The following is a 26,048-nucleotide window of genomic DNA, read 5'->3' as shown; positions in this document are numbered from 1 at the left end:
GAGACTATCCTAATGTCGCCTTCTTATTTTAAAGATATTGGAAGAAATTAATATCGATTCCCTTTCTTTAAAATGGGCAATCATCAACTGATGGAGTTCAGCGCCTGAACTGTAGGGAGCAGCAGTACACCTCGGAGCAGCTAGTCTGCCGGAAATGAAAGGGATGAAGAAGACTGCGACACCATAACGACAACTAACTGACCCAACCATCCAACTAACGGCTAGCGTACCTGGCTCTTGGACAAGCTAGCTTAAGTTAGTAAACCCACAAACTATGACACCCTAAATGTTAACAGAAGAAGGGACAATAAAGCTTCAGAATCTTATAACGTGTTTGATATAGGTACGTTGACTAGTTTGATTCACGATTTGCAAAAAAAAACATGCCAAAAAAAAAATATTGTCAGGTGCACGCGCTGTGCTATGCTAGCTAATATTCTAGCTAGAAATGGGAAACATTCGCGCGTTGCTAACATAGCTAACGAATTTTACGTTACATTCGTTATCAAAGGATAACTTGGTGGAGGCACGCTGGTCACAACAAGTAACAGCATGGCTGAATGGGCTAACGCTACTAGCATGCGTCATTAAATAGACGTTAGCTATCAGGGGAAGCTAATTATCTAAGCTAGCTGCCAAAACTTAGCGCTTCCTTTTTGTTAATTATTCGCTACCTAGCGTTTGTTTATGATGGGAGCAAATCTTCACATTAATGGTATGGATTCATATAGAAGTACTGTGTTAAATAACCCCAGATAAAACCATTAAATGTAGATATATATGCAGTCTCAGAGGGACGATAACGTAAATTACAACCATGCATTGACTACAAAATAAAGCACTACTTTATTGATGGGGGCGTGTAATATTACATTTTGCATGTAGGTCATTTAAAGCAAAATATCAGTATCAGCCATTGTTTCACGCTGCTAGCCAGTTTCATTTGGAGGGTTGGAGCACAAATGTTGGGTTTATATTGTAAATATGGGTTTATTTATTGGACAGGGGCTCTCAAAAGTGATGTTAAGAGATCTTAACATGCCTGTTCTCACCTGTCAGATGCTGAGGTAATCCTTTCAGGATGTATGCTGTGTACAGACAAGCACACACACCCACTGCAGTGGAGTTCTCCGTCTACTGCAACTTTATATCCAGCAAGGAGAAGAATTTAGTTGTTGCTGGGACATCTCAACTTTACGTCTACAGGATTATTCACGATGTGGAGGTAACTATAAGTCTGTTTCATTGTGCCACGTTTTTAAATACAAGCATTAACAGCTTTTTGTGATGTGTGTAACATCTATGTCGTCATTTCAGAGCACGTCGAAGGCTGACAAGTCTTCAGGTATGTGTAGACGTCACACTCAAAGTACACATTTTACTGTGAATTCATGATATCAACTTAAATGAGTGCATTTTTGGTCCAACGGCATTCTCTCCTCCTCCTCCTACAGATTCTAAATCTCGTAAGGAGAAGCTGGAGCAGGTGGCATCCTTTTCTCTCTTCGGCAATATTATGTCCATGGCCAGTGTGCAGCTTGTGGGAGCCAACAGAGACGCTCTCCTTCTCAGTTTCAAAGATGCCAAGGTATCATTGTCGAAGCAGCGCACTGCCCAACAACATTTTAAAACTGCTTAAAGTTGTGTTTGAGTTAATTGTGGTTGTGTTTGTTCCCTTACCAGTTGTCTGTAGTGGAGTACGACCCCGGCACACACGACCTCAAGACTCTGTCCCTCCATTACTTTGAGGAGCCAGAGCTCAGAGTATGTGCGGCAGCATTATCTGTCTAAATTGGAGTTAATGTTGACATACACAAGTGAACTAATTGTTAAGCTAATTTTCAACTCTTTTTTTTTTACACTTTCAGGATGGTTTTGTACAGAATGTACATATTCCCATTGTCCGTGTAGATCCAGAGAATCGCTGTGCTGTAATGCTCGTTTATGGCACCCAGCTCGTGGTGCTGCCATTCAGGAAGGACACTCTGACTGATGAACAGGAGGGTGGAGTTGGAGAAGGGTACGCCTGCTGTCCACTATACATTCTGCTCATGAATGTCTTCTAGAGTCTGGTTGGCCCTTGTGTCACAAAACCTAAACATAAACTGCTATTTGATTAAAAAAAGTCCACCGTAATCTTGCTGCTGTTAAAGTTTACACAGACCGTAGTTATCTAACCATATCTGACATGAATGGATATTGTTTTAATTATTACTACACACGTGTATGTGTAATGGTCTAACTGCGAGCACTTCTGTCTTTGTATCTCATCTACAGACCTAAATCCAGCTTCCTACCCAGCTACATAATTGACGTCCGCGAGCTGGACGAGAAGCTGCTCAACATCGTCGACATGAAGTTCCTCCACGGCTACTACGAGCCCACGTTGCTCATCCTGTTTGAGCCCAACCAGACATGGCCCGGGTCAGTCCACCACGTTATCAGCTTTAACCACCACTTTTATGTTGTTTTACTCAACCAGTTGCTGTTTGCTATAAATATGGCCATGTTTTGTTTTGATTCTGCCAGGCGCGTGGCTGTGCGCCAGGACACTTGTAGCATCGTTGCCATCTCCCTCAACATAATGCAGAAGGTGCATCCTGTCATCTGGTCCCTCAGTAATCTGCCTTTTGACTGTACGCAGGTCATGCCTGTTCCCAAGCCAATCGGTGAGCTCAGGGAATTCTCTCTTTTGTCACTGTTTATGAATAGTGTGGTCACTTAAGTGTACACTCTAGTGTTGGCGTTGTAGCGTCTTTGCTCACATATCAAATCTTTCCCAGGTGGTGTGGTGGTGTTTGCTGTGAATTCATTGCTGTATCTGAACCAGAGCGTTCCACCATATGGAGTTTCTCTCAACTCTCAGACGAATGGGACCACAGCGTTCCCTCTGCGTAAGCATTACCACACGTATACTTGTGACTCTTGATATCTGGCCTCGTTACGTTGCATATCACTTGATACTCTGTGAAGCTCATCCCTGGATGACGTGTGTTGGTTTCCCAGGTGTACAGGATGAAGTGAAGATCTCACTAGACTGCTCCCAGTCTGACTTTATTGCCTACGACAAGATGGTCATCTCTTTGAAAGGAGGAGAAATGTGAGTCATTGTAATCGCCACAAGAATGAACATAAACAATGGTGTCAGTTGACGATTCTTCACTGACTGACTGTTGTCGTCTTGCAGTTACGTGTTGACCCTCATAACCGACGGCATGAGAAGTGTCCGGGCTTTCCACTTTGACAAAGCTGCTGCTAGCGTCCTGACAACCTGCGTAAGTTCTGCCCGTAACTCTTCCACAGTGGTCTGAGACAGGAAGTATCTTAAACAAATAGTCTTTTATGTTTCTGTGGACAAACACAACACAAAAGGCTGGAGGGATTATGGTTTGACTGACAGGGTTTGGAAAACTAAGACCAGCACTTTAAAGATTAAAGCTGCCAAATGCCACAGAATAACTTCAGACTTTACCCAAAACCCGCAGGTAGTTTCTTATCTCTGGCTGACCTTTTAGGGTGTGAAGTAAATCCTGAATATCTCTTAGTCTGTCAGTCTTCAGGGGATTTAGAATAGAAACTGATATTTCACGCTCCCGGCTCGCCTCCTCCAGATGGTGACCATGGAGCCCGGCTACATTTTCCTGGGTTCCCGCCTCGGCAACTCGCTGCTCCTGAAGTACACGGAGAAACTTCAGGAGACGCCACCGGAGGAGGGCAACGATGACCTGGAAAGAGAAGAGAAGGATCAAGATAAACCGGTACGTTTGTGAGTTTGACAAAGCCTTTTGTCATAAAGTATCGTTGAAATGCCATCTTTCTTTTCACTTGAGTTATGTTTGTGTAGCTGCAGCTACTTCGGTGTCGTCTCGTCTATAAACTAAATCACCGCTGATAATTTCCAGGAAGAACCACCAAGCAAAAAGAAGAGAGTAGAATCTTCCACCAACTGGACGGGTATGTTCCAAATAGATTTTTCATTTGTGCCAGAAATATATATGTGTGTGTCTGAAAATCTGTGTTTCACTGAACTTCTGTGTTTTGTCAGATGAGGTGGATGAGATTGAAGTGTACGGAAGTGAGGCCCAGTCAGGCACCCAGCTGGCCACATACTCCTTTGAGGTAAAAAGGGGAAAAATAAAAGCTTAAATTGCTTTTTCTATAAAAGCTTGTCTGTGTGGAGGATGATTGATTATCTGTGTACATGCAGGTGTGTGATAGCATACTCAACATTGGACCTTGTGCAAATGCCTCCATGGGTGAACCTGCATTCTTGTCTGAAGAGGTATGCACATCAAAACACTTTCTAGCGTTCCTCATTGGTAGATGTGTTTCGTGTTTAGTGGTTTCTGACTCGGATGTTCATATTACAGTTCCAGAACAACCCGGAGCCTGACCTGGAGGTCGTGGTGTGCTCTGGCTACGGCAAGAACGGTGCGCTGTCTGTACTCCAGGTAAGTTCTCCCCCTGATGTCATGTGTTGTTTCAAAGCATGTGCACCTGGTCAGGTGTAAGCACGATGGATGTTACTGCCTCAGGTCCAGTGATGGTGCTACAGTGGAGTCTCAGATCAGATCACAGCTCTTAAATGCTTTTGGGATTCATAGCACCAGCATGTGTGGTATATGTATATATATATATATATATATATATGTATATGTGTGTGTGTGTGTGTGTGTGTGTGTGTGTGTGTGTATGGATACCGTATACTATCTGCTTACATCTGCTGCTTACTTCCATTCTGTTCTCAGAGGAGCATCCGACCCCAGGTAGTCACTACGTTTGAGCTGCCGGGTTGCCACGACATGTGGACGGTCATCTCAAATGAAGTCAAGGAAGACAAAAAAGTACGTTTCTTTTCTGCTGAACAGCCGCACGTTTTCAATGTTTATGTTCTGTTACAGTAAGATGTTTCTTGCTCCTCTCTCAGGCAGCAAAAAGCGACGGATCCGAGGACGGGGCAGAGACCGAGACCGGCGAGGATGGTGAAGAGGGAGAAAAGGACAAGGAAGAGAAGGAGGATGAGGAGGAGAAAGAGGAGAAAGAGGAGGAGGAGAAGACAGAGCCTCCTCTGGAGGATGATACGAAGAAGCACGGCTTTCTCATTCTGAGCAGAGAGGATTCGACCATGGTGAGAAACACACGTCATTACACGTCTTAATGTCCAGCCATTTTCTTTTGAACAGATGCAGAGATATACGTTTTCAATAGAAATAAGATGTTACGGGGAAAACAAAACCTATTTATTATGCAATTTGGATGATAGCTTATGTAACTCGATGTGTTTTTGTGCAGATCCTCCAGACAGGTCAGGAGATCATGGAGCTGGACACCAGTGGCTTTGCTACCCAAGGACCGACTGTGTTTGCTGGAAACATCGGAGACAACAAGTACATCATTCAAGTCTCCCCCATGGGTATCCGGCTACTGGAAGGAGGTAACAAAGGATAAGAACGTTAGGTTGTTGCAGTAGCAAACTGGTGTAAAGTAGTAAACTAAATCCTGTTTTCACTGACACATTCTCTGTCAATTGTGCTTTCAGTGACACAGCTCCACTTCATCCCTGTGGACTTGGGCTCTCCCATAGTGCATTGCTCCGTGGCGGACCCTTTCGTGGTCATCATGACTGCAGACGGGGTTGTCACCATGTTTGCACTGAAGACCGACACATACATGGGGAAGACTCACCGCCTGGCCCTGCAGAAACCACAGATCCCCACTGTGAGTAAATCCTCCTCATCAGTCAAATACACACCCTGGTGGACAGACTGCAGCTGTTGGGGTAGAGCATAAATCCCGTTCCTTCCATGTTAGCGGATGGGAGCTGGGCCAAACAGATATAATGCTTAGTTGTTGTTTCTTTCTAGCCAAACTGCTACCGTGGGCGCTAACGTAGCAGCTAAGTGGCTCACACTAACAAGCTGTAGTCATGTGACTTGCTCAGGCAGATGTTTGGATGGGCCTCTGATACTTTATACTCAGTCTATGTGCTAAAGTCTCTGGTGCTGCAGTTTCACTAGTATCACTCGGTTCACTTCTGAGCAACATGCAAATGCACAGCAGTATTACACTCCATCATTTAGAAACTACAGTCATGAAACACTCATTAACATGTTTAAAACCGCCTCCCAATCAACAGCAATCACGCGTGATCGCGCTGTGTGCTTACCGAGACGTGAGCGGGATGTTCACCACAGAAAACAAAGTGAGCAGCTCCTTCGTCAAAGAGGACGCCGTCATCAGCAATCAGTCTGAAGCAGAGACCGTCATCCATGACCTCAGGTAAGAGCGTCGCCTCCAAGCTGAAACATCCAACCAGTCGCTATACGTCCTATTTATCCATGGATCGATGCACGTTATATATATGTGTGTGTGTGTATGTAGTAACACAGTGGACGATGAGGAGGAAATGCTGTACGGAGACTCAAACGCCAGCGCAGCGCATGGACGGGATGAAATGGGCCGCAGCTACGGGGCTCAAGGGCTTTTTGACGGAAGCTCGAGCAAATCGGAGCCCAGCCACTGGTGCATCATCATCAGGGAGAATGGTGTCATGGAGGTACGGGGTGTATGTTACACCACAGGAATACAAACACTGTATTAGTCCGGACGTTAATGCTGCTGTTTAGACTTCCTTTTTCCCCCACGGTCTTTGTATTTTGTTTTGACAGATTTACCAGCTCCCAGACTGGCGCTTGGTGTTCCTGGTGAAGAACTTCCCGGTTGGTCAGAGGGTGCTGGTGGACAGCTCGTCTGGCCAGTCAGCAGCACAGGGGGAGGGTAAAAAAGAAGAAGTAACGCGCCAAGGAGAGATCCCACTAGTCAAAGAAGTGTCTTTGGTTTCACTCGGCTACAACTACAGCAGACCCTATTTACTGGTGAGCGTTTGTGTGTTTCACTCCATAAGAATACAAACATACCATGGAATGAAAACAGGGTTCAACAAGAAGTGTCCTCATGTTCTAGGTCCACGTGGAACAGGAGCTTCTGATCTACGAAGCGTTCCCGTACGACCAACAGCAGCCACAGAACAACCTGAAAGTGCGCTTCAAAAAGGTAAGAGCCGAGACCGATGACGACGAATCGACACGAGTGAAATATGAATGAGGTGAATCTTAACTGTGCCGCTCGCACCACGCACAGGTGCCCCACAACATCAACTTCAGAGAAAAGAAATCCAAGGTGAAGAAAGATAAGAAGGCAGACAGCGGTGCCGCCGAGGAGAGTGCAGCTGTGAAAAGTCGGATTGCCAGATTCAGATACTTTGAAGACATCTCTGGATACTCGGGGGTGAGGAAGCCATTCTTTTAGAGCTTCACGTTGTTGTGAAGCGTTGCATCCCGTCACGTGCTCTTGTGATTAACCACATAAAACATTTCCTGGTTTTCACAGGTGTTCATCTGTGGTCCGTCTCCCCACTGGATGCTGGTCACCTCTCGTGGGGCCATCAGGCTTCACCCCATGACCATCGATGGCTCCATCGAGTCCTTCTCACCATTCCATAACATCAACTGCCCCAAAGGTTTCCTCTACTTCAACAAACAGGTACACAGAGGACGCACTCTCACTTTAATAGTGTAGCTGTTTGTAGAGTTCTCTTCTGTCAACTCCACTATGAAGGGAATCTAGAGACAGTGAAACACTTTTTTTCTGCAAAACAGTTTTATTATTCTTTCATCTAGTTTCTAGAAACATTTTCAGTGCGTGTGTGTGTGTGTGTGTGTCTTCCTTCCTGCAGGGCGAGCTGAGGATCAGTGTCCTGCCCACCTATCTGTCCTACGATGCTCCTTGGCCGGTCAGGAAGATCCCGCTGAGGTGCACCGTCCACTACGTCTCCTACCACGTGGAATCCAAGGCAAGGCTCCTCTCACTGTGCCCACACAGCACCGCAGGCAGCGACACGAAGCGGCGACATGACACAGATTCAAGCTGAAACACATTCCCCAGACTCTCACACCTCCGCTCGCATAACGTCGTGCAAAATAAAAACGTATTGATCGAGCCGCTTTGAAAAGTTTGAGATGAAAGCCCTCTGGCCTTAAAGTCTTCTTCTTACTGCGAGAGGGAAAATAAAATCAATGAGGGTGACTTTGAGGGGATTAGTCTTTGATGTGAACTTTCTGGCTTTGTTCCCTCTTAGGTGTACGCGATATGCACCAGTGTGAAGGAGACCTGCACACGCATCCCCAGGATGACGGGAGAGGAGAAGGAGTTTGAAACCATAGATCGAGGTCAGACATGAACACACACACACACACACACACACACAGAACAATATGAAAACTTCATGTCACGATTATCACATATTCCCAAAATAGAATAAAACATTGGAGATGAGAAATAACTCCTGCAGTCAGTCTTCATTTTAGTTCAACAGTTTCCACATATTCAATTTCTTATAGCCTTTATTTCATCTCTTTATTTATCATTATAGCTAAATATTTCAACTGTGTATCAATTATTTTGAGCTACTACTCATTTATAGCCACTTCTTTTAGCCAACTCGTTGAACTATTTGTAAATGACTTCAGTGATCGCTGACTGCTTTTCACACTCTTTGAATCTCAGTCAGCCTCCTGTAGCCGCTACTGATGTTTACTGAGATTGTGACTCGGCTGTTTATTTTCCTCCTTAACACAAACATGTGGATCCATTACTGTTGTTTCTCCTGTTGTCACTGCAGATGACCGTTACATTAACCCTCAGCAGGAGAAGTTCTCCATCCAGCTCATCTCTCCAGTCAGCTGGGAGACCATTCCCAACACGCGGTAAAAGAAGTTCTCTTAGAGGTTTAGCAGTTCGCAAAGACTAATGTAGACAATTTATTTATTCTCAGTGAGGTTCAGATGGAAATGTCTGGTCTGCATGTAACAAAAGAAAAGGGGGGCGTGCAGCATGAGGTCAACAAATCTGTGGCAATGACGGAATGTATAATCTGTAATTATCAGACAGGAGCACCGAAGTAGTAAACACTGAACAGCTGTGTGAATGTGCCTTCTCTCTCCGGCTCTCACCAGGTACGACCTGGATGAGTGGGAACACGTGACCTGCATGAAGACGGTGGCTCTGAGGAGTCAGGAGACCGTGTCCGGGCTCAAGGGCTACGTCGCCGCCGGGACCTGCCTGATGCAGGGGGAGGAGGTCACCTGCAGGGGCCGGGTGAGCAGCTCACACCTTTACCACCAAAAAAAAAGTCCTTCTCGCTATAACCCACATGGTGATCAAAATAAAGCCTCATAGGGGTCGGGACACGTGTAGCACACAACAGGACACGTTCTCACCGACTGGAAATGGTCTTTGGGGCGGCACAGCTCTTCTGAGTGCGGCGTCGTGGTTCATGTGAGGAAGAGGAGGAATGAAAACATCTGCTGACGGCTTCTTGTTTTGATTTCCTTTGTTCAGATCGTGATCCTGGATGTGATTGAAGTGGTGCCAGAGCCCGGCCAGCCGCTCACCAAGAACAAGTTCAAAGTGCTGTATGAGAAGGAGCAGAAGGGGCCGGTGACGGCTCTGTGTCACTGCCATGGCTACCTGGTGTCGGCCATCGGACAGAAGGTCTCACATCACAACTTCAGGAGTTCACACAGCTGGAATCATATAACATGTAAATGTGAAGGTTTTAAGCTCCTCCGTGTTCCTGCAGATCTTCCTGTGGGTCCTGAAGGACAACGACCTGACGGGCATGGCCTTCATCGACACCCAGCTGTACATCCACCAGATGTTCAGCATCAAGAACTTCATCCTGGCTGCCGATCTGATGAAGAGCGTCTCGCTGCTCCGCTACCAGCAGGAGAGCAAGACGCTGTCGCTCGTCAGCAGGGTGAGAAATACTTTCCTCGGTGTCTGATGTAGCAAAGATCATTGATTCAGAGGTACCAGTGAGTATTGATGGGGTGTCTCTGGAAGAGGGACTGAAGCTGCCTTTGACGGGATTTAACAGTTTGTCTTTTCTTTTTGGCCACAGGACGCGAAGCCCCTGGAGGTTTACAGCATCGAGTTCATCGTGGACAACAACCAGCTCGGATTATTGGGTAATGTTTGTAACGCCCTCATGAAGCAAATTCAATTAAAAGTTCCCGTGTTCTCATGAGCCTTTTCTTTTCCTTATAGTTTCCGATCGAGACAAGAACCTCAGCGTGTACATGTATTTACCTGAAGGTATGCAATGTTGACAATGTGCAAAAGTATTTCGGTTTTTCGTTCACATCCAGTCGTGTGATGAGCGCTCTGTGGTTGCAGCTAAAGAGAGCTTTGGAGGAATGCGCCTGCTGAGGCGAGCCGACTTCAACGCCGGAGCCAACATCAACACCTTCTGGCGGATGCCGTGCAGAGGCGCCCTGGACACCGGCAGCAAGAAGGCTCTGACCTATGACAACAAGCACATCACATGGTTCGGTAAGTGGCCACAATGTCAGAGCCAACGGAAGGATTAGAATCAGTCAGCCAGCGAGTCTCTGACGGAAAACAGATCAGGCGACTTCTATGATTGGACGTAAATCTGAGTGTCACTGGTGTTAAATCTAGCGACGCTGACAGACTCGTGAATATATAAAAAAATACTAAAAAGTTGCAAATATAAACTTAAAGAGGGAAAATAAATTGTTTTTTCGTAGACTTTTCAGGCATTGATGGATCTAATTTACAAAAATACATAAAAAGTATCTAAATAGATAATAAAGAAAGCACTACTACTGCTCCATTCAGCTTTACTGTCACGTTAACATTATAGGATTAAAATCCAAGTATAAAAATGTGGACTAAACCTTGTTTTTTTTATGTGTTCCCACAGCGACCCTGGACGGAGGAGTCGGGCTGCTCCTCCCCATGCAGGAGAAGACGTATCGCCGTCTGCTGATGTTGCAAAATGCTCTGAACTCCATGCTGCCTCATCACGCTGGTCTCAACCCAAAAGCCTTCAGGTGCTCGTCACGCTTTAGAAACCACTCAGTGTTTCGGGTTACAGGGATGCAAAGGGAGTTGGGTTGAGCTGTGTGATGAACCTTTTGTATCTTCCAGAATGCTGCAGAGCGACAGACGAACGCTGCAGAACGCTGTGAGAAACATCCTGGACGGAGAACTCCTCAACAAGTACCTGTACCTCAGTGCGATGGAGCGCAGCGAGCTGGCCAAGAAGATCGGCACCACTCAAGACATCGTGAGTGTGCACTAACGGGATGTCAGTGAGGTCGCTTCTCTTGTTCTAACTCTCCTTCTCGTCTCCTTCCTCCCTAGATCCTGGATGACCTTCTGGAGGTCGACAGAGTAACGGCTCATTTCTGAGACTCACATTCCTACGCCTCGTACGCTGAACGCCGTTTTATATTGAATGGAAAAAACGTTTTGTTACGGCCATCTTTGTGCAAACCTGATTTGTTTTTCTTACTTGTTGGACGAAAAAAAAAAAAAAAAAGAGGGCAGCCATGTTTTCTTAGGATATTTTGTATAAAAAAAATTAAAGAAAAACAGTACTGTGAAAGTAATTTACACAAGGCTTGTGTGTGTTTATTGAGCAGGAAGCCATAAAGACTGATGCCTTAAAGAAGGAGGTAGAACATGTTATTTACATTGTTAAAATAATTTAACAACATTTGTTAGCTGGCACTGGACTGAGTGGACTCAGAAGAAATGAAGCCAAACCACCAACAGCGAAGCTTCCATCCGTGTAACACAGAACAGAAACGGTTAGTCCAACACAGACCATGATGAACCTAGAATCTGTATTGCTGTCATCAAAGCTGCAGTTTCCCACACTTTGAGCACCGAAATATTTATTATAATACAATCGACTGCTGAGTATTTCTTTAAACATAATCTGCAGTTTTAAGTGTTTCAATTGCTATGATTACACAAAAACTAAATTTAAAGAAAAGCAAAAATATGATTGATTTCAAAGCCTTACGATAGGCTGTAAAGTTCTGGCCTCTGGGAGGCCTCACTGGAGTGGGTCTGGGTCTTCAGTCCAGTCTCACCCGTTCTAAAAGGAGTCATGTCTGACACCAGAGTCCCGGCTGATTTGGTGTTGAATCTGCCATTACTAGCAGCGTTTAGAGCTGCTGCAGTAGTGGAAATAGCTCCTTGCTGTTGGATCAACTTGGGCTTGGAATAGTTCCCTTTTTCTCTGTTCCTTCGCGGCGAGACATCTGCGCACTACCTCAGGTACTCGTACACGTCTGCGTCCAGAGATACGAGACCGACGTAGGACAGCAGGCCCAGGAAGGAGCGCGTCAGACTCATCGCTGCCATCTCCCACCTGTAACGGAGTCACATCGTTCACATCTGGCGGCTCACAATCACGAACTTCATCATTGACTAAACTAAAACGAGTCTTTACCTTAAAGCCAGTTCGAACTTGAGGCCCTCCCATGTCGTCCTCACCCAGCGGAAGACCCAGAGCCTGGGCAGCACCCCCGTCCTCGCTGCCTGGATGTTCCCCCAGCCTCGCACCGCACTAGAAGACAATAGGGACCAAGACGCTTGAGACACTCAGCAACACAACCATTACCGAGCATAAAACAATGCAAGTTAAGGGGCTTGGAGTCCAATCAGCTGTCAGTCTTTATCTGCAGGGCTGCAGCCTGGGTTTAAAACAAAAATAAAAAAAAGCTATGGTTTGTTAGTTTGCTTCATGTCTGAACATGACGGTCTATATTTAGTTTCTCCACGCTGGATAAATGCTGCTAGCTTTATTTTGTTGGCCTATAAGTCATTAACTGTTGGAAGCTGCTTGGTGTGTTTAGAACACCGATAACATTGGCAACACTTACTCAGCGGAAACACTTACTCAGCAAACAACAGAAGTCAAAGGGCCTGTTAAAAAGGACACAGAGTGCAACTTAAATGGCTAACTTTGTTTTCTTTAAGAAGGTCACAATGCCATCCCAAAAGGACACCGAGTCCTACAAGTTGAAAACGTCAACATGTAGAAAAGTCACCATTAGCTGTGTCCCAATCCAGCGGCTGTCCCATTTCAAAGACTCCTCCAAATGCAGCCTTCTTCTCCCACATAGGCACAGCTGATGGATCATTCGCGGCCCAACATATCCCAAGATGCATTGCATGCCGATGAAGATTGTGATTTTAAATCGACACTGACCTCTTGGCCATGACAAAGTAGCGGTCCACCGGCGCTCCCAGGCTGATGTTGATGCTTCGGACCGTGTTGATGTTCCGGAACACGAGCAGCATGGGCCGGGGCATCGACTTCAGCACGCGCATGATGCTGTCGAAGCGCTCGCTGGCCATCTCGCGCATGTAGGACGTCTCCTCTCGGCTCAGGATGTTGGACAGACCCAGCTCACGCATGTTGATGGGCCGCTGCAGCAGCATCTCGCAGAAGAGGAAGTACTCTGCACAGCAAGTTAGATACCAAATGTAATTCATGTTTTATGAGTAACTAGATTTTAATAGCCAAACAGACGTGCGCTCACCTTTGACACCAAGTGCTTTGGAGTGCTCCTCCATTGCTGCCTCGTCTCTCAGGACTACGGACCGCCACAGTTTACAGAGGGCCACTCGGTCACTAAAGGTATAGAAAGAGTTAAGAGTTAGAGTTAGAGGCTAAATATTCTCAGGTCGTCATACGAAGCAGACCGATCTTACCGCTGGCTGAGGTGTTCGTACAAGCCGTGGTCCAAGAGGACCAACTGTGCCTTGTTGTCAGGACCTCTTCTCACTAGAACTGCAAACAAAGAATTCATCAGACACACACACACACACACAGACACACACTTCTGATGAGGATCCCCTTAAATCAGTGTGAAGTTATTGTGACAGATTTGAACTGAGCAGGATTTTTCACAGTTGAACAGTTATCTCGTCAGTGCTCTCTGGTGGATAAACTATAGAAAAGCAGTTTCTTAATTACCTTTGAACATATTTTTAGGATTTCTGTAATTATGTATTCACCGACCTATATACACCGCTACTGATGAGCAATAAGCTAATATTAGCTAATCCGATATCGCCTGTTCTCTTCTAGCTTACTTCTCCAATAAAAGCCTGCCTCTGTGGTTCAGTCAGAGATTGACCCAGAGGTGTTGCAGTTCATACAAGACTGACAGAAACACAAAAGCACTAGTTGTTGTTGTTGTTGTTGTTGTTGTTGTTGTTGCTGCTGAATACGAGTAATGATCTTCTCTGTCGTGGTCCAACGTGTGCTCGGTGAACTCACCGTTTCCCGGGTGCGGGTCGGCGTGGATGAAACCGGTGTAGAATATTTGCTCAGCAAATGTTCGGATCAGCTTATCTGCGGCCTGCAAAGCAAACATTTGATGAGGCGTTTTTTTTTTTTTTAAAAGATGGCCTTTCAACTGTAACACTCCACTCTGGACATCAGCTGCCGTGTCGAGTGCATCGACTCACGTCTTTCAAACTCAACCCTTGTCTTTTAAGTTCTTCCACGTCGTTGATTTTGCAGCCGTCGCAGAACTCTGCCGTCATCACTCTCTTTGAATTGGAGAGGAAAAAAAAGGAGAAAAAGGTTTAGCCAAAGGAAAGGTTGGACATCCAGTTATTTTTCTACCACTGATGATGACCTCACCTTACTGGTTTGCTCCCAGAACACTTTGGGTACGACAACAAAACTGAAGTGTTTCAGCTCCTCCGCGCACCTCTCAGAATTCTTGGCCTCGTTCTCAAAATCCAGCTCTTGACCCAACGTCCCCTTCAAGTCCTAGATGAAGTAGAATAGAATCAATAACCGATATATTATATATATATATATATATATATATATATATATATATATATATATATATATATATATATTTAAATATGGTTAAGCAGGAAATAGAACCGTTTTCTGACCTTAAGAACCCATCGGAATCCAAAGCTGGGGTGCATGAACTTCACGACATCCAGCAGGATCTCCAATGTTCTGATATCGCCGTCAAACCGATCCCTGAGGTCAATGTACTGCACCTGTGGGCAACAGAATAAAAACAGTTTGGATTGTCCACCTCCCAAAAATAGCAAGATGGGAGACGTTGGATGCTAAAGCGCGTAGCGTTACTCGATCAGAATGGTCTGATTCTGCACTCTGTGCTCTTCCATGTGACCGTTTTACCGTCTGTGCCTGAGAGTAACTCGGCGCTCACCTTCACGGCGACGGGCGTCCCGTCAAACAGCTCCGCCTTATGAACCTGGGCCAAGCTGGCAGCAGCGATGGGCTCATAGTCGAACTCTTTAAAAAGCTGCTTCGGGGTTTTGTTGAAGTCTTCCTGGAAGAGAGCGTCCACCTGGAGCAGACACAATGCTGAGACATTTCAGGCCGTCCCTTTTGTTCTTTCACTGAACCACGTGTCTTTGTTAGCGCTGCAGTTCTCACCTCTTTGTACCTCCGGTTCAAGGCCTTGTCTTCCAGTATTTGCAGGGTGCGGATGTACTCGGGGGGCAGCAGGTGGTTGAAGGAACACAGACCTTGGCCGAGTTTGATGTATATTCCTCCGTTGCTCAGGGCTCCTTCCACCATCCACTCGGCTGCCCGTTGGTGGCAGGCCGACATCATTGCCAGGCAGGATGGGCTGCTCTAGCAGGGGAGGACAGCGGTAAGACAGGACTCTCCACACAATGAATGCAAGTAAATCTGTGACCAACAACCCACGATGAAACCAATTTCATATTTACTAAGTGTATTGTTTGTGTGGCATTTTTTCCCCCGTGGACAGATATGAGTGGAGGATGTGTTACGCGACCTCGTAGACGCCCGTCATCTTCCTCTCTAAGCCTTCATCTGTGTTCTGTATTGTGATACCTCAGAAACCACTGAGGAGTGCAAGTGATTATTGCCGTGACTGTTTTTTTCTTTGGGGGGGATCACCTGCTCAGACGGATCCTATTTCTGTATTTGAGAACTTACCTCATCTTGGCCGCGTAGAGCCATGTTAGTGGTCCACCAGTAATCCACAGAGATCACGAGTCCCACAGAGAGACATCTGAGGACATACAGACGAAGAGGGTCGATGGGACTTCAAGGTGACATGAACCAGAATGTGAATGGCTCATAATGTCACATGTGGCAACATCTCCAATAAATAAGGAGAAAGCGACCAGAATTAAAGTGAGACTATGTAACTTTTGAAAGAAGAAGCATGTTCCTCCTCCTACAAATGTAAAGGTCATAAGGTCTAGTAGCTTATGTGTGGCTAATCTTAGCTAACTTTAAGTAGGATTGCTGACGTCACAGAGTCATTTCAAGTGATGACTGCTGCAGAACTGTAACACGATGTCATCCGCTTGTAGCCACAGTGGATGCTGTGCTGCTGCAAAAGCCACGTAGTCTCACTTTGAACATAAGCACGACCGGTTTATGGGTTTCATCTCAAACCTGCAGAAGCGACCAAATCCTTCAATCAGAATCTTCATCCTCCTCCTGTCTCTGGGTTCGGACACAGCATACCGGACCCCCACGGCCACGGGCACGCCGACAGAGACGCCAACAAGTGTCTTCCATAACAGCCCCCGGCGCTTGCCTTCCCTTACAACGCAGGAAGAAAAACAGAAACGTTACCGTGGGTAGAAGTTGATCTGCGACGATGGCCCGGCCGCTGTTTGGTACCTTAGTGAGCTGAAGGGTCTATTTCTTTGGAGCGATGCGGCGGGATGTGGGGGTCTTCGGAGCAGAGCCATGTGATGGAGACACAACCGTAACTAAAGAGAAAAACATACCGGTCGTCTGATTGTTAACCATGGAACTGTGTGCTCCGTTAATGGAATTGGGACACGTGAACTCTGGCTCATTGAGTCTGGTGTTGGTTTTTTTTTGTTTTTCACTGCTGGCAGTGTCAGTACAAAGTACACCATGATAAACCACAATGAGCGGGCAGAAATGAAACCATGAAATGAAAACTCCATTTGCAATAGCTGCAGATTCTCCAGTGGGCATGTCGGCAGCAACAGTGTTTCACTTTTGAGTAAAATTGTGACATTGTTCCGATACTCTGAATTGCACCCTTGTATTATTAAAAAACAAAGAATGGGAATGGTTATAAAAAGATGAAAGGTGACTGAAGATCTGACTCATATATACAGATCAAGCTCGATTGAAGCATCTGATACACTGATGGTGTGTATTTGTGTGCGTGCGTGCGTGCGTGCGTGTGTGTGTGCGTGTGTGTGTGCGTGTGTGTGTGTGTGTGTGTGTGTGTGTGTGTGTGTGTGTGTGTGTGTGTGTGTGTGTGTGTGTGTTGGGAAGGAGAGGGGGGTTAGATCAAGGCCAATAAGACCATTCGGGATACTTTAGTTTGTTTTTTGTTCTACAGCTGAGGGACAGAATGTTTCCAGTGCTGACAAATTGATGTTGAGATTAGTTTTTTATCTCAGGGACCTGAACACTGAAACGTCAACAAACCCTCCGTCACTCATACACGGAGTGTTTGCGTCACCACAACAGTGAGAGGTTACGTCTCATCTGAGCCCCACACTTATACCGTTAAGAGTGTGCGCCAGTAACGTAGCTGATAATTGTGATTTTCTTTTTTTTTTTTTTTTTAATATAGAGGCGCATCTTTGCTTTATGTTAAAATACGTTAAATCACAGCTGCAAATAGTAACGGAATATTACGAAAGACTGACACACAGTTCTTTGAATAACTACACCCACGTGTCCAGTGTGTCTTTTGCACAAACAAACAGATACAGCTTCTACTCTTAAACACGTTGCATCGGTTTGTTGATTTATGTTGCGAGCGTGAGCAGTAACGCTGGTGTTACAGTAACGCTGACGTTACAGTTAGGTTGGCGTTACAGTTAACGTGGCTGTTGTGCAACTAGCTGCTAACTTTAGCTAATGCTATTATTAAACCAAGCTAAACAAAACATGTATACATATCGTTGACTTACCGCTCGGGTGGTCTCTCCTGCCATGGTTCCTGGAATAGTAAAAGAGCTCTGCTCTCAGAGAGTATTTATCTTCCAAAGTGCCCTTCCCTTCTGGGGCCACCTCCATATTTAACCGGCAGCTAGCATGCCAAAGAGTAAAGGCGAGAGCGGGAGGGGGCACTCCCCCGTACTCACTTCCGGTTTCGCTTTAATCCTGTTCATTAGACTTCATTGGCATCTTTATTTTGCTCATCGGTCTATTTTCTCTCAAGTCTCAAATGTGAAAGTGTCTCTGTGTCCTCGTGTCCTTGTGTCCCCATGTCCTCATGTCCTTGTGTCCCTGTGTCCTCTTGTCCCTGTGTCCTCATGTCCTTGTGTCCTCTTGTCTCCGTGTCCCCTTGTCCTCATGTCTTTGTGTCCCTGTGTCCTTGTGTCCTCTTGTCCCTGTGTCCTTATGTCCTTGTGTCCTCTTGTCCCTGTGTCCTCTTGTCCCTGTGTCATTGTGTCCTCATGTATTTGTGTACTTGTATCCCTGTGCCCTCATGTCATTGTGTCCTCTTGTCCCTGTGTCATTGTGTCCTCATGTATTTGTGTACTTGTATCCCTGTGCCCTCATGTCATTGTGTCCTCTTGTCCCCATATCCTCATGTGTTCTTTTGTCCCTGTGTCCTCATGTCTCTTTGTCCTCATGTCATTGTGTCCTCTTGTCCCCATATCCTCATGTGTTCTTTTGTCCCTGTGTCCTCATGTCTCTTTGTCCTCATGTCCCTGTGTCCTCTTGTCCCCATGTCCTCATGTGTTCTGTTGTCCCTGTGTCCTCATGTCCCTGTGTCCCCTTGTCCTTGTGTCCTCTGTGTCCTCATGTCCTCATGTCCCTGTGTCCTCATGTCGTCATGTCCTCATGTCTCTGTGTCCCCTTGTCCTTGTGTCCTCTGTGTCCTCATGTCCCTGTGTCCTCCTGTTTCTGTGTCCTCATGTCCCTGTGTCCCCGTGTCCTCTGTGTCCTCATGTCCTCATATCTCTGTGTCCCCTTGTCCTCGTGTCCTCTGTGTCCTCTGTGTCCTCATGTCTCTGTGACCTCATGTCCTCATGTCTGGGTATTCCCTGGCCAAATGATTGCCTCTGTCTGTTTGAAGGAGCACAACAAATGTTTGGTGAAGTTTGTTAAATATCGCGCGTGGACCTGTGTGGACATGCAGGGCAGATAGTCATCTTGATGTTGGACTCTCTGGTAGGAGGGACCGCTACGATACGATTATACGGATTAGTTCAAAGACTGCCCTTGTGTCCTCTTATTGATATTCATTAAGTCTCCTACATCTCCTCCATATGCCCAGACTTCACCCTAATAAGTTAATCACTGAAAGTAGCATATAGGACACAAGAACAATTAATAATTACAAGACTGTGATGTAGTTAAAGCAACCTGTACAGTATGATATTTTTCAATAACAGGAAAATAACTGAAAGCTGATAGTGACAAGAGACAGGTTTAGTATTATTATATTTATGTTAAATCAGGTAGTTATAGGTCTCTGTGGGTTCAAAAGTTCTCATCTCAAAGTGTATTGAAAATAAAGACAAAACAAGTAAAGAGCTACGATGGCTTGAGTGGATTTTTGTCATTTTTAATAGATCTTGTTGGGATGTATCTTTATAATAGTTTTTTGTAATGTTGTTGTTTTGTTGTCCCTCTTTCTGTCAATAGCAACATTTAGCCAGAATTAACCGGAAACGTAGATTGGCCTTCAAAAGAAAGGTTGTAACATTGTTCACTTACACAAAAAAGAAACAGATATGCGGGCAATACAATACCCACAAATAAACACTCAAAATAACTACAGACATATATACATTTTAGTTCTTAAAACGTTTCAATAAACCACAAAACGCTTGCTTTTGATTTGGGTGTTTTATTTTGAAAAATGCGGAAATTTGGTTGCATGGTCTACCGGAAGCTGTAGCGACCCGTAGTGTCGCTGCAGTGTTGCGCTTTTCCTGTTTACGGGCGGGAAGAGCGAACGTAGCTGACTGGAAGGCGACTGTGTTTAAAATCGACAGCACGTTTTAGTTTTAAATTATCCTCAATGCTCACGGTTTGCAGGTTTTAAATGATACACGGGGCATTGGATACGTTTTAAGTGGGACCGTTGCTGGAAAACTATAGGGATATATTCTTTGGAGAGTGCAGAACAGATGGAGGATCCTCCTGCAGATTCTGGTGGTGGTGGTGGTGGAGGTGGTGGAGGAGGAGCGGAGGGCCCCACGGTGCAGGTAGCAGATATCTGCTGGCCGAAGGGGGCTCTCCCTCTGCGGCTCCTGGAGTGGAAAGTCAAACCCGGGTCTCTTGTGAACCTGGACTCCGTGCTCGCTCTCTGCGCTCCCATACCCCCGGAGGAGAAGAAGAAGGGGGCACAGGCGGCCAGGCTGCCAGAGAGAAAGGTGAAGTCGGACCGTGCTGGAGTAGTCAAGGAGCTATGTTGTCAACTTGGGCAAGTCATACCCCCCGGGTGAGTCAGTTTGTGGAACGGCTGCAGGTCCAACATGTCTGCTGTAGTGACTCCACCTGTAGTGTGACGCTAGCTAGCTAACGAGCTAACATTGCTACGCGTGCTAAGTAACGTTAGCTTGTTTGCTAGCAGTACCAACACTCACATCTGCTCGTATCAAGTCAGTCAACATAAACAAGCAAACGTTTGGCCAAAACTTTCAAAATAAATTACTGTTGTTTTTAGATAGTTTGTCTCTGCACATTTCTAGTCGTTGCAGTTATAGTGGGCATGGAAACCAGCTGTAAGCAAACATTACATGCGGTCTTAATTGTCAGTCCGATAAACTTACAATCACGCCTACAGCCAAAATATTTATATGCTTTTATTTTGAAGGCGTAATCACGTGAAGCTTTGTTTGCCTTGACGCAACCGTCCCTCGCGAGGGGTAGTTTGACAGGTAGAGAGAACTGGCGCGAGGCAGCTGCTGTCCCACTGAGTTTGAACTGAATACCAGCATATGTACTATTTAGAAGCTCCTTTTTAAACATTCATCTAATATCAGTTAACATTTTACATCTCTTGATTCAAAACTTTTGGTGTTACGCCTGTGTAAAAGAAGTGGTGCCTTCAGGTGCCCCTTGTAAACTTCTACTCCTGGCTGTGAAAGTCCCTGCTGCTTGTATAGTATAATAATAATAGTGTATAATATGTATAGTAATATGAAAACAGTGTCAAAAGTGCCTGTCTGTGGTGTCTTAATCACAAAGCAAAGCAAATGTGCACCAAGCTCTTCATTATTGTAAATTTGGACATTATTAGTTGACTTGATTTACAGCTTGTTCTCAAAGTAAAAACATTTCCCTGTCACTCTAAGCAAATCGTTAACTTCTAGTTTTAAGGCTCACGGCTAATCTATGATAAATCTAATCTAATAAACTGAATTTACACCAAGGCCTTGCATGTTATGAAGCAAATGTTAATATACTGAGAATCCTGTTAACAGACGGGACTATTGAATGCACTATTACTGGTTTATTGAAAAGTACGTATTTACACTAACATTTCTTTTCTTTTCTCAGAGGTGTCGTCGTCCGAATTGAAGAATGCAGCCATCCAATAGTAATGAAGGGTTTATGTGCCGAGTGTGGCCAGGACCTGACTCAGTAAGGAAATCCAAAAACACAATATCTTTTCAATTTCGGGTTTAATGTTCAGATAATACATGTTTTGCTCACACTATGACCCTGATTGCAAAAACATCCCTACCAAAAGAATGTAAAAGTTAATTCTTACATTTTCACACACATCACCTGACATTCAATTTTGAGCTAATTAATAATTGATCTTTTTAAGGATGTTATGTTCCTGTGCATCTAAACTAACTAACTGACTGTATCTGACCCAAAGTATTTCGTGGTGACTTCTGTATTATTTGATACCATCAGGTGGCACCAGAGATCACACTCTCTCTGTGTGATCTCTGGTGAATACAACTGAGGTCATAAATCAAGTACTCCTAGTCTGCTCTCTCCGTGCTTGTCAGTTAGATAAAGACTGAACATGGTACAGCTGTCGGTTAGAGTCTGAGAGAAGCTGCATTTGTTGTTGTTTTTATTGATGTAGAGAGCCAGTAGGCTGTTGACTGTGAGGGAAATGTTGTTTTTGAACGTTTGCATCATACATTACACATGCTGAGAATGACACTGAAATATTTGACTGAAGGGATGACGTGTTTTATATATTAATAGACAAACAATCAACCAAAACCACTTGCTAACTTGTGCTAGCTGCTGCTAAATAGTTTGTGGAAGCCCCTATATGTTCACAGACCTGAGAGATACTCAAACCACAAAATCACTCCCACTCTTTCTTCTTCTTCTTCTTCTTCTTCTTCTCAGGCTGCAGGGCACGAATGGGAACCAGCAAACTCCCATCTCCACGGCAACTGTCTCCATGGTGCACAGTGTCCCCGAGCTGATGGTCAGCTCGGAGGTGAGTCATGTGATGTAGATGCACATATATATATGTATATATATCTCATAGTCATGCCATTATTAGATCTTTGGAAGCACTGTGCCCTCAATCCTTGAAATATTTTTCCAAGAAATGATATACGGACTGTTTTTCCAATCGTGCTTTAATTTTGTATTCTCAAATTTAACAAATTCTCACAAATTTCCTGGTGAATTTAAAGAAATTCAGGGTGGAAAGTCTTGTTGCAGTATTCAGAACACAGCTGAAACAAACGATAACAACACAGTCATGGACGAGAGTCTGTTCAGGTCTCAGTTTGTACCGATGTCAAGTTTAAAATATGCAGTTAATACGTCATCAAACACCTGAACACAGTGGTGTGGTGGTTGCTCATTCATTATCTTCATTCACTCCCAAAAAGCAAGCAGAACAGCTGGGCAGAGAAGACCAGCAGAGACTCCACCGGAACAAGAAGCTGGTCCTGATGGTGGATCTGGACCAGACGCTGATCCACACCACTGAACAGCACTGCCAGCGTATGTCCAATAAGGTATTACTCCGTCACGCCACTCTTCTGCACTGCCTTCTCTGTGATGGAGAGGGCACACAGGCTCGACTTTTGTGCTCCTAACTTTGTAAAATATAAAGTTCAATTTATTTATGTGAACAACTGGGTGCAACAATGTAAACGCCTTCTAGGAGAGTCGACGTCGTCCCCATATTTATAGTTTTGTGTCTCTCCCTCTCTATGACAAAACATAAAGACTTTGGTTTCAAGAGCTACATCACTGTCGTGGCAAAGCCTCAATAGAAATGAATGTCATGCTGTAAACTGCACACTTTTTGGGTCACTCTCCATTTAGCATTATAAACAAGATCAAGTGGTAATTTCTTGAAGCTACTTTGGGTTGACAGTTTTCATCCTGTCAGCATTATTTTAACCGAAGTTCGTATTCAAAAATCTTCCTTTTAAGAGCAGACGTTGAGGCATTGCGTCATAGTTAACACTCTTTCTTTTATTCCCTTCAGGGTATTTTCCACTTCCAGCTCGGGCGAGGAGAGCCGATGCTCCACACACGACTGCGCCCACACTGCAAGACCTTCCTGGAAAAAATTGCCAAACTCTATGAGTTGCACGTCTTCACGTTCGGGAGCCGCCTTTATGCACACACCATTGCCGGTAATAGACTCCTTCTTTTACATTTTACCGAACTTTGTCAGCGCCGGTTACACGAATCCACAGTTTCATTTGGTATGAAAATGTGACGATGTGGTCTTTTACTTGTACTGCCCGTCGCTGTCCATAAGAGGGAAGTGTCCGCTCATGTTTTGTGTTTTTAGCTGACGGTATGCTGGATCACTGTTGGGCATCTAATGTCTCTGTGTGTCATCTGCAAGCACTTTGAACCACTTAATAATGTAGCAGTGGTGCTACTCTTTAACATGCACGTTAACATTTTTGGCTGGTTACATGGTAAATTAGCAGGTTACACGAGACAACCCTTCCTAGTCCATTCTAGTTGTAGCAGCGTATGTCTGGTATCTGATTAATGTTGGTTTCCTTCTAGATGAAAATATTCCGGTTTATGATTTAAGGCTGGATTACCTTGAAGTGACGGTAGTTTGTTTATATGCTCTTTTTTGGTATTCAGGGTGCACTCCTTCATCATACTGTATTTAATAGAAGCAGCCTTGGCCCAGCACTGTTCTGCCTCCACATAATGAATGTTTAATGCATTTTGAATTGGATTGCACGACTGGCCCTGATTGCATTGTTCAGACCAGTGTTCCAGCTGTTGACAACTCCTTTAGTGATTATAGCACAGGCTGTTTTAGAATATAGACGTAGTCTCCGGGACGTCACCCATAGGTCTCTGAAAAGCCGCTGTGGAGCTCAAAGTGGATCGCTGCGTCAGTCGACATCTTTTGCGGTGACGACACAACCTTGAGTCGGGCCACCTTTCACTCAAAGTGCCCTCATTCGTGCCTAACTTTGAGCCTTAATATGATTTAAATAGGTTTTGAGCAGTTAAATTAAATAAATATAAATCCTGCACAGTTGTCCTGAACGGAGGAATTAGCTTTTGAGACTAAACCGGTTCTTTGTACCAGGCTGTAAACATGTTTAAATAAAGCATTTTAACATGGGGCTCGATGGGGATGCCCAAAAGCGAGTCAGTTGCCATTTCTCAGCTCTTCCCCATTGGCTTCATTTCTCAGCGCTGAAGGTTGCTGCTTGGGTTAAAGGAGCGGCAGGTCTCCATCCATAGCCGAGGCCGAATCAGTCTGCGTGTTTCTTTAGACGCGGCGATGAAAAGCCTGAGAATGTTTTCGATGCCGGGGGAAAGGTAGTGGCGAGGTTAACGTGGGGGGGAAGGCTTTTCTCTTTGTGAGAGGATGGTTTTGTTGCAAGTGCTGTAGAATTTGTATCTTTGCAATACAAATGAAATACCCACTGTGACCTTGGAGAGGATGTTTGCGGATACCGTTGAATGTGCACTCACCTTTTCTTCATATCGCCCCTTAATCTTCCCTTTTTTTTTTAGGCTTTCTGGATCCTGAAAAGAAGCTGTTCTCTCATCGGATCCTTTCCAGAGATGAATGCATCGACCCTTTCTCCAAGACGGGGAATCTTAGGTACTAGATGAATTTGCTGTGTCATCTGTTGAAGCACAAAGAGACTCTAAAGCTCACAGCATGTCTCGTTTGGTAACGATGGAACAGTTGGTGGATGATCCACACTGCTTGTTGGCAGCAGTGACTTTATCCAAATTGTTTCCTCGCTTCTGTAATCGTTGTCGTGGACATTCTGTCCATATTGTCTGTGATTGTCGACGAGAGTAGAGATCTATTATTCTCTCTCCGTGTCGCTGCAGAACGGCTGTCAATGACATCTCCTTGCAAATAAAATAAAGAACAATTGTGCGGATGGTGTAAGAAACATTGAAGTGCCTCTTATTTTGATTCATAGCGAAACACAGTCTCGGTCACTGCAAGCTCACTACAGCCAAAGAGAGACAGATAACCGCCTCACCGTGTTCATCTGGATTCAGTTTGTGCTGTGATCTTCCTCACAGGAATCTGTTCCCGTGTGGCGACTCCATGGTCTCCATAATCGACGACCGAGAGGACGTGTGGAAGTTTGCGCCTAACCTCATCACCGTGAAGAAATACATCTACTTCCAGGGCACGGGGGACATCAACGCTCCGCCCGGATCACGGGAAGCTCAGATGGCAAAGAAAGGTACAGTGTCCACTCGTCTTTGGGTGCTTTCACACCTGTAGTGAGGTTCATTTGGTCCGGGAACAAGGGGAATAAAATATATACTTCGTTGCATTTCAGTTCTGGTCCGGTTCCTGTTCACACTGCCTCTTTGTTTCTTCTTTTATACAAACCCAGAGGAGCAAACATGAAGCTATAACAGAGTTGCGGATAACTTTTTCAACTGCTTTTGGCAAATGTCCGTTGGCTGACAGAAGTTTGTGCAGCACTTGAATGCTTCTGATCTCTGTATCTATGTTCTTTGGTGTCACAAGAAGCTAATGGAGAAATAACTCGTCATAAGCATCATTAATATTATTAGACTGCAAATCGACCGCGTGTCGTGGGACAGAACGGCACAAAAGTGTGCATGAGGCGTCTCCACATACGCCGCCACAAACCTTCTAATGGACTGAATGAACTGACAAAGTGGTCTGATGCTTCACAGCAGTTTTAACTGCATCCTTTCAGACGGGCTCCGTTCGGTTTGTTGGTCTTCGCCACGA

At 45.1% G+C, this 26,048-nt stretch overlaps 3 protein-coding genes across 6 annotated transcripts in view; 2 read left to right on the top strand and 1 right to left on the bottom strand.

Annotated features, from left to right (window-relative positions):
* Positions 1–203: 203 nt before the first annotated feature.
* Positions 204–11,486, top strand: cpsf1 (cleavage and polyadenylation specific factor 1). 2 transcript variants are annotated; one of them, XM_079175974.1, is made up of 38 exons: positions 204–343; positions 1,060–1,225; positions 1,318–1,345; positions 1,455–1,588; positions 1,684–1,764; positions 1,869–2,020; positions 2,278–2,424; positions 2,530–2,669; positions 2,784–2,894; positions 3,007–3,100; positions 3,188–3,275; positions 3,612–3,758; positions 3,903–3,954; positions 4,046–4,119; positions 4,208–4,282; positions 4,371–4,451; positions 4,749–4,844; positions 4,928–5,128; positions 5,293–5,434; positions 5,540–5,718; positions 6,137–6,279; positions 6,382–6,556; positions 6,669–6,875; positions 6,964–7,053; positions 7,141–7,287; positions 7,390–7,542; positions 7,736–7,852; positions 8,138–8,228; positions 8,681–8,765; positions 9,015–9,156; positions 9,400–9,552; positions 9,641–9,817; positions 9,962–10,028; positions 10,108–10,155; positions 10,237–10,392; positions 10,787–10,916; positions 11,014–11,152; positions 11,230–11,486. In XM_079175974.1, exons 2-38 carry the CDS (start codon positions 1,082–1,084, stop codon positions 11,275–11,277), a joined length of 4,434 nt encoding a protein of 1,477 aa, XP_079032100.1. In that variant the 5' UTR covers positions 204–343; positions 1,060–1,081; the 3' UTR covers positions 11,278–11,486. The 2 variants fall into 2 exon arrangements, with proteins under 2 accessions (XP_079032100.1, XP_079032101.1); XM_079175975.1 differs by having other exon boundaries at positions 215–255.
* adck5 (aarF domain containing kinase 5) lies at positions 11,480–17,955 on the bottom strand. 2 transcript variants are annotated; one of them, XM_079175977.1, is made up of 15 exons: positions 17,836–17,955; positions 16,553–16,644; positions 16,322–16,471; positions 15,854–15,929; positions 15,323–15,523; positions 15,093–15,233; positions 14,803–14,916; positions 14,537–14,668; positions 14,359–14,442; positions 14,168–14,249; positions 13,597–13,675; positions 13,425–13,516; positions 13,091–13,343; positions 12,329–12,445; positions 11,480–12,247 (listed from the first exon to the last, which is right to left on the bottom strand). In XM_079175977.1, the coding sequence occupies exons 1-15, from the start codon at positions 17,857–17,859 to the stop codon at positions 12,145–12,147; spliced, it is 1,740 nt and encodes a 579-aa protein (XP_079032103.1). In that variant the 5' UTR covers positions 17,860–17,955; the 3' UTR covers positions 11,480–12,144. The 2 variants fall into 2 exon arrangements, with proteins under 2 accessions (XP_079032103.1, XP_079032104.1); XM_079175978.1 differs by lacking the exons at positions 16,553–16,644; positions 17,836–17,955 and having other exon boundaries at positions 15,323–15,518; positions 16,322–16,359.
* Positions 17,956–20,117: 2,162 nt separating this feature from the next.
* ctdp1 (CTD (carboxy-terminal domain, RNA polymerase II, polypeptide A) phosphatase, subunit 1) overlaps positions 20,118–26,048 on the top strand; it is a 50,831-nt gene continuing 44,900 nt past the window's right edge. Inside the window, exons 1-7 of one of the 2 annotated variants that reach the window (XM_079176453.1) lie at positions 20,118–20,324; positions 21,386–21,469; positions 22,205–22,298; positions 22,702–22,830; positions 23,310–23,460; positions 24,827–24,917; positions 25,358–25,524. In XM_079176453.1, coding sequence (XP_079032579.1) covers positions 21,429–21,469; positions 22,205–22,298; positions 22,702–22,830; positions 23,310–23,460; positions 24,827–24,917; positions 25,358–25,524 — 673 coding nt within the window. In that variant the 5' untranslated portion in view covers positions 20,118–20,324; positions 21,386–21,428. The remainder of the gene's footprint in view (positions 20,325–21,385; positions 21,470–22,204; positions 22,299–22,701; positions 22,831–23,309; positions 23,461–24,826; positions 24,918–25,357; positions 25,525–26,048) is intronic. The other variant, XM_079176452.1, reaches the window with a different exon arrangement.

The sequence above is a fragment of the Pholis gunnellus genome (genome assembly GCF_910591455.1).
Source record: "Pholis gunnellus genome assembly, chromosome: 16".
NCBI lineage: Eukaryota > Metazoa > Chordata > Actinopteri > Perciformes > Pholidae > Pholis > Pholis gunnellus.
Note: the sequence above shows the minus strand (reverse complement) of the source record. Positions and strands in the feature narration are given on the sequence as shown.